Source organism: Oryzias melastigma, unplaced genomic scaffold (assembly GCF_002922805.2).
Source record: "Oryzias melastigma strain HK-1 unplaced genomic scaffold, ASM292280v2 sc00398, whole genome shotgun sequence".
Lineage (NCBI taxonomy): Eukaryota > Metazoa > Chordata > Actinopteri > Beloniformes > Adrianichthyidae > Oryzias > Oryzias melastigma.
Window position 1 is genome coordinate 9817 of NW_023416995.1, and position 8285 is coordinate 18101.

The 8285-nt window shown below is 35.8% G+C and overlaps 1 protein-coding gene across 1 annotated transcript; it reads left to right on the forward strand.

Annotated features, from left to right (window-relative positions):
- Nucleotides 1-272: 272 nt before the first annotated feature.
- LOC112139715 lies at nucleotides 273-3589 on the forward strand. The gene is made up of 4 exons (XM_024262549.2): nucleotides 273-613; nucleotides 1122-2356; nucleotides 2830-2898; nucleotides 2997-3589. The coding sequence occupies exons 2-4, from the start codon at nucleotides 1946-1948 to the stop codon at nucleotides 3189-3191; spliced, it is 675 nt and encodes a 224-aa protein (XP_024118317.1). The 5' UTR covers nucleotides 273-613; nucleotides 1122-1945; the 3' UTR covers nucleotides 3192-3589.
- The last annotated feature ends 4696 nt before the right edge of the window (nucleotides 3590-8285 follow it).

An 8285-nucleotide genomic window follows, 5' to 3' on the forward strand; every position in this document is an offset into this window, starting at 1 on the left:
GATCATCACTGGATCGGTGGAGAAACTGAGGGTTGTTAGTCTGGGGGTGGAGCTGTCAGAGCAGACTCTTCCTGGAGGGAGCAGTTGGCATCGTGATGATGTCAGCACGTTTCCACCCGCTTGTTTTCATGGGTTTGGGAGGGGCTGCTGCAGACAGCTCAGGTTTTTGGAGGATTACTCCTAAATGTCGTTTTGAGGTTCTTTATAGTGAGGAATGAACAGTAAAATGCATTTAAAACCTCAAAGTAACATTTTCATGGTAGAGCCCTTTAAGAGACTCCCAGTTTACATGTTTTGGCCTGTAAAGCTAACAGCTGAATGCTGTTAAACATAATTTTACAAAAATAAAAAAAGGTAATCTTACCAGTTGTAATGGTAACATTTAGCATATATTAGATTGCACAAAAATATTATTTAAATGTTTACTCTGCTGTTGAATACTCATAACTCCCATTTTCTAAATTTAGTGTAAAATTTCTTTAAACAGAATTATCAGACCGCTCCGCCTGTGCCGCCGCCGCTCCACCTGTGACGCCGCTCCGTCTGTGACGCCGCTCCACCTGTACCGCCGCTCCACCTCCACTATTCATTTTCTTTTCCTCCAGACTTCCTTGTAAGTGACTTAACAGATATAGAGATGAAATGATTAAAAAATCTTTCGTATTATTGAGTTTGAGAATTAAATCAAAATTGAGAGCTGTCTACTAGCAGAAATAGGGCTAGATTATGTGCTGAATATAAATTGTTTCACTATGTTCACAGCTTCTCTAAATATCCCAAGCTGAGACGTGGATAAAGTTGTCTTTAAATTTGATATCTGCTACCAACCTGTTAACATCATCAGTAGTCATTGGTCAAAGTGTCATATTGAATAACTTCATTTTTGCCTTTTGAATATAAACTTCTGTGCTTCATAGCACTTCCAAATACACTTATACTCAATTTACCAGCATGCTATGGATTAGCCTACCTGCTATCCAGCCCTTAAGTCAAATGCTTCTTAAACTGTGGCATTATGGAGGAGCCAGATGGATAGTGAAACAAGTCACATTCGGCAATTTGAGTAAGACTGGAAAGAAGTTATATTCATTTAACTCATTTTTTGTGTGTGTGTTTTACAGAACGGCGCTCTCCAAAATAATTTGGACCAAGCAAAAATCGCATTATCAAAAGCCCCCCCCCCCCTCCATATTGTAATTATTAAAAAAATTAGTGCACCAAAAGTTCTGACCTGGGACTTTAGCAGTCCAACGCCTCAGCCAGCACTGGCAAAAAAACAGTGCTGCTATAATATCTGATGGAAAATCGGTTTCCAAAATTAGATTATTTGAAGAATTCGTAGACAAAGTCACCGAAGGGAAGTCGTACATCATCAGAGGCTATGGCTTTCGAGGCCCTAATCCTCCATATTTTATCAATATAAGTAAAAGAATGAGTCTTTTTAATGCACCAGACATCGATATAACGGAATCACTTCAGGTAGAAGTTATTAACCTCTTAAAGTCTATGGTTTGAGCCCAGCGGTTCGATGCCAGGCGAATGCTGGCGGGGGAGGGGAACGGCGCCTGAGCCAGAGAGGAAACCTGGGTCTCTCCCCCTTAGGATGATCTGTGCGATTATGTATTTTATATTATTTATAATATCAGTCAAAGGAAAAAAGATAAAACATAGAATATAAAAAAAAATAATTTAATATATATATATACACATTTAATTCTTCATGTAGTGTACATTTTATTGAGAATTAAAAAATATGTTTTTATGTCATTTATTATTAAATATTTATAAGGGATTATCCAAACTACTATCCAGTTGACATCTAGAACAGATGAACTCCAAAAACTTTGAATATATGGTGGATATATATTGGTCTTTTGAAATAATCAGCCTAATAATCAGTAATAGCCTGAGTGATTTTAAATATGTTTATTGAGCATGTTTAGGGATGACCCCTAACCTCCACATATGTGTCCTTAAGATCAAGGAAGAGGAGAGGGTGGTGGTGTGGAACATCTCAGATACATCTGCATCGCCAGCTACCATAAAAACCAACAGGGTGGCTGCTATATCAGGTAGCGATTCAGTGTCCACACTGACGTTGTTTGAGGACTTTTGGAGTAAAGTGCAGGAGGGAACCTCTTATGTAATCCGGGGGTATGGCCTCCTCGGAGAAACCCCTCCGTACCACATTAGACTCACCAGACAGACCCAGTTTTTCAGAGGGTCTAAAATCACAGTCAGCTCTGACCTGAAGGATGAGGCAGAGAGGGTCCTCAACCCTCCCTCCCAGGTGGTAGACGTGTGGGAGTCAACACAGAAAGGGGGCCTCCTGACTGTTGCTGGGGTGGTGGTGGAGGTAGGTTTGTCTTGCTCCTTTTTTATATTATTATTTATCTATCAGAAAAGTCTCACATGATTTATTTTGATTTATAATGTACTCAGTTCGATGATTAAACATATAATTTTGCTATCATAATTATTCAAAGTTTTTAAACGTGTTCACAAACATTCTGAATTTGATTACCTTTTTTTCCTAAATAAATATTCTCCTACAAATTTAGGCCTCGTTTTCACTGAGTCGTATGGTCCACTCTGGTCTATATACACAACCGATCAACACCCCACCCGTCATTATGTCCCCCTCTGAAATCACCAGAAATGCCTGGTACATTCTAAACATGTCAGTGGAAATGAGGCGTTAGTGACTAAAAAAATCACATCATTAATTGGATAATTATTTTTAGTGCAATTTTAACTATTGCTGCAGCCTTTGACAGAAACAAAATTTTTTTTTTTTTGTACCAACTGACTTCATCTGTTTTATTTCAGTGTTCGCCTGTAAAGAAAATCCGGTCTGGGAGAGAGCATGTTCCTGTGAGAAACATCAGAATTAAGCAGGTGATCTTAATAACGTTTCAGAAAAATCTTGTTTTTTTTAAATTGTGGTTTATTTGTTCATTTTTTTAATGAAATATTGTGTTCTGTTATCCTCACAGGACGAGTTTACAGTGCGAGTCTGCTTATGGAGGGAGGTCTCCATCACGGATGTTTCACTGGGAGACGTGGTCACCATCTCCCACTTGAAGGCAGAAACAACAATGTATGGAAGACAGCTGACCACTGAACCACTGAACGTAGATTTGATATTGGAGGGAAAAACAGTACAGCAAATCAAATTATCCAGTCAATAAATGTGTTCTCCTTTTTATCAAATGTTTTTTTGTTTATATAGCGTTTCTAACATGTTCTCCTGTTGATATTTGTGTTTCTGTAAATCTTTTAGTTCTTACACCATTTGACTGATTTATAAAATGTATTCAGCCATACAAAAAAAACAAAACTTTTTTGAAGTTCTACATTTTTTACACATCTTTTGTGTGTTGAAATTCAAATTAAATTTGTGAATGTATTGCGTGTTCAAATTCAAATTAAACTGTTTTGAAAAATCTTTGACCTCTTTTTGTCACATCATCCATCAATTCCTAAAGGTAATTCAAAGAGCGTTATGACAGTTTCTGTGTTCAACCCATTAATTACAACAATGATGAAAGGTGAAGGGGAAAGGTGCCCGAAATGAAGGCGGTCAGTGGGACTGAAGTGGGGTTGTGCTTAATATTCTGTTGAATTTTAATATGCCTCTCCTCTTTAGTATGAACTTTACTATTATGATTTTTAGAATAATTTTCAACATCTGTCTGCAGGCAACAGATGAGAAATGGCTACTGGATTAATTTCATGTACTTGTACATATACACACATACAAAAAAATAGATAAACATACATAAATACTAAGGGTTTTCATATAATCTATTATTAACAACAAAAGTCAGAATGTTTCTAGCTTTATTATTCATGAATTTTAAAGAATCAAAATATAAACAAATCTCTTAAAAATGTAATAAAGATAATCTGGTTTATGAATATCTGTTTTTATGAATATGGAACTTTCCTAAATGTATCAAAACATTACAAAATAAATCAGAAATTTCGTTTGAAAGTACACCAAAAAGAATATGTTTTTTCCCCAAATTGACTGAAACCAGCTGTGGGCGTGGACTAAAACAAACCAGACGACAAGCGAGTCAACAGGGCCCTGCCCCTTTTACCGATTTTTAGCGCGTCCGCATGAGGCGGAGTTAACTTCAACCAATTTGGCTGCAGGCATGAGTTGACTATTCAGGCTTTATTTGGGGACCATAGAAGTCAATGGGTGACACCAGAGATGATGGTCTAATTATATATTCTGTCCATGGGCAGACGCAACTGGAAATCTGGAGCTGCGCTGACTGCAAACCGTCCTTGACTACAAAACAATGCATTGTGGGAAACGGTGTCCTGTCTCTCTTTTGATTTTACGTTTCTAAATGGTACGTTCAGTGAAGCTTCGAATAATCGAATATTTCGTAACAGAAACAACTAAACTCTGTTTGCTACAGTATTTTGCCGACAGATTTGTAGATTTATAATAATTTATTTAAGATCATTGTATTATATAATAAGACAAACATATTTATTGATTAATAAGTGATTCAAGGGAAGTCATGTGAAATGGGTCTTTTCTGAGCACACACGAATGCATCATAGTTCTCTTTAAGCACAGACAAAAACTATGCACTTTTTCCTTGATTTTCTGTGCGGTAGGTTGGTTTTAAGATAACCCGCGAATTTATGAAGATGTAAGGTGAAGTTTGTTTTTACAAAAACCCAACTTAGAGATAAAACGGTTTAGACAACAGCATATATTCAACTGTCAGTTGAAATATTCACACTTTTAATTCGTAATTTTCCAAATGGTAGACTGCTTTTGACATTATATTTCGGGTGTTAGCTAAAATAAGCTAGGTTTTCGTCTACTGTGTATACAACATTTACGTTGTAATTAATGGCAGACAACTATGAAAATGTAATGTAATGTGAAGTGGTACCAGGATTTATCGCTTTACACATGAAGGCATATTAGTGGGAAATGACAGCAGTGGGAGCCCATGGCTCATTACATTACCCCCATTATGACGTCAGCAGTTCCTCATGGTTTTGTAACAGTTTAACAAAATAGAAACAGGGAATATATATATATATATTAAAAGCTGTTAGGCGATTACATTTTTTAATCGCATTTTGTCCTGAGTTAACTCGCGATTAATCGCAAATTGATATGTGGCCTTTTTTTAAGGAAAAATATGGAATTTAACAGTATAACAATTTAACAGTTCTTCATTAATTATGAAAACAAAAATGGCAAAATTAATAATTTTCATCAGAAATACTTTATTTTGTAACATTATATTGAGATAAACTTTAACAATAAAAGGCTGTAACATAAAATGCCTAACAAAAGCCCAAGTGCAAGTGAAGGGCATTTATTCAAAACTTCAATCAACGTTCAGTAAAATAAAACTTATCCTTTTTAAATCCATCTTCCACACAAACAGTATTTCCTTTACACATTTCAATCACAAAATGTTAATGTGACAAAATCTTGTTTTGATTATTTATGAAAGAAACATTTTTTTAAATCAAAGTTTGATTGCTGCATATGACTTAACATACAAAATGACTTTTTTTTCCTTCCATAGTGATGCAATTTTGTTTCCCGGTCAACAGATGTCACTAGTTTTTAATGTGTCAATTGCTTCACAACCCTAAACCATTTCAATACAATTTGGTTCATTTCAGTTCAGTGGTTCAGAAAGCTTTGGTTTCTCCATCTCTGTTGATGTGGAAAGCTGGTTAAAGAAAAACTACAGAATAACATGACAAAGAAAACCTAGAAACTTCACAAAACGCTCCAACACAGAGAGATGAACCAAGAGAACTTAAATAGGCAAACAACTAAATGAACTGATAGGGTGCAGCTGTGAACTCCTCCAGCAGGAAGCACAGGAAGAGGGCGGGGCAGCAAGGAGGAGCCACAGAAGACTGCACAAAACAGGACAGAGAAAAGGGAACTAAACACAGAGAACATGTCACCCTGTTTCAATGCAAGAAAAACACCAAATGTTTTTGTTCATGGGATTTATCAAATGAATACATGGTGATCAATTGTAATTTGCAAGATGTACCAGAACTGTCCAAAGCCAAGTTGAGTTTTCCATCTCTGCCTTCAAACATTGATGACTGAGCAATAGCTTCAACAAGCAAACGTAAAAATTCTCTTCTAGGGCCACCGAGGTCCACCGCTTCTTCAACCATTCCCAAATCGTCTGAAAACTTGATGTACATCTGGAACGTGGGATTGTAGGACATCCGTCTGAACCCTCAAAGAGCATCATCCAGTACTGCTGATCTGTTTATGATGAACCTGCATCTTTGGTTATGGTCAATTTGGGATCCCAAACTGAGGAGTATTTCCTTTGCTGTTTTTGAATTTGGCTGTTCCAGTTCTCTGTTTCAATAAAAGAAAAAAAAGAATGTTAAAGATGTAGACAAGACCATAAACTATGTATTCTCTAAATTATGATTCGTCCTGTATTCAATTTAAAGGAAACACAATCTCTGTTTAATGTATAAAAACATAAGCATTATTATAAATTCTACATAATTAATATATGTTAAGCTTGTGTACAATAATAAACATATATGATAAAATGAAATCATTTTAATATTTAAGTATTTACTATTTCATGCAATACAGTCTGTTAACTGGTTACACTTGTCTGAAAGTGGCAACAAAGACATAAAAATAAATACAAAAAAATGTGTTTTAATTATTCTGTGTGGGCCTAAGTAAAACAGATTTAAATAGAAAAAAACAAAAAATGTACTTGTTCTTCATACCCTTTGAAGGTAATTGTTAATTTACTTGTATGAAAGGGGAACAAATTATTAACAGCACTCTTTTTTTCTTCACTCAATTGAGTTGAAAATCTGAACTGAGGATTTTCCACAATAAAGCATTATGTTAAACTGTTGAATTTCATAACAAATTCTTCTTGAAATCTTGAAAACCAATCATGCTGTCCACAGAAATGAACCTTTTCAATCAACAACAGGTTCTCTTTTATGCCTGACAGTCCTAGTGCTTTGGTCTACCATCCAAATCTGACTAAAAGTCAAGGAAATAAATTAAGACAACGAAAACAGAATTAATAAATGTCAGTGCTAAAAAGTGAAAGCTTATTATAAAATAAATAGTTATGTATCACAAAATATAACGTCAACAACCTTCTGAACGCCAACACCTTTTTCATAACACTGAAAATTGAACACTTACACTTGACTTCCAAGACTGGCCGTAATGGCCTGGTTCAATTCCTCTTCATCTGAGATGGAACCCATAATTGAAAGGTAGGCAGCATAATCATCTCTGATTGGGGGATTCTGTGTTACTACAGAAACGTTATCTAGGTCAGAACCAGTTGCCCCTTGCTGACCTGTTGCTGACTGATTAGCTGTGGTTTGGAGCTCAGTGCTCTCTTGCTGCACATCTTCAAGTGGGTTAACTCTGGTCTGATCAATGGATCCTTGTGCTGCAAATAGGTGATTAGCTCTTGCCCTAGTGAAAGGATAACTTGAAATCTGTGCCGATGACGTTTGGTTTTCACTGGCTGTTGCAGTCACATAGTTGTTGCAAGCATCTGTTCTGTGATCAGAATAGGATGATGTTGCATACATCTCAGAGGAACTGTCTGTGACATCAATCTAAAGCAGAAGACAAAAAAATACCATTTAAACAAATCGGGTGATACTTATTTCTCTTCATAGTATACCCCTATACAAATGTGGAAACTTATGACATTTGAATGGGTTGCGTGATGGAGTAGGTCCCTTGACGGCCTTAAATATAATGCTTTTGACTTAAATACCCTGTGAATCATAAAGCCATCGAGTTCCTTGGCTTAACTTTGGTGAAATTAGTTTGTTTCCACAGGGCATCAAAAGTTCAAAGCTAAAAATATAAAACACACACATAAATATAAGTTAGGGCACAAAATATTCAATACATTAATTACATTTTCGTCATATTTCAAGTACAAAATACTGTATTTTAAATACCTGACATCTTGAGGGATTTTGTCTTTAAATGATTCTCTTATCTCAGCAATGACTGTTTGGCTGTCCCACGCTTTCTTCATTTCAAAGGCACTTAAAATAAATCCACTTTCATGAATCTTTCTTTTTGTTTGTGTTTGCAAACCTGATCCCATGTGGAAGTTGGTAAAAGAACCAAGTCCTTGTTAAACACTGGGAATGTTTAACAAGGCTGATATTTTCAATAAAACATCCAATATTGGAGGATTTAAAAAATTGTATTGTGTTTAGTGAACAATCTATGGAACCAATAT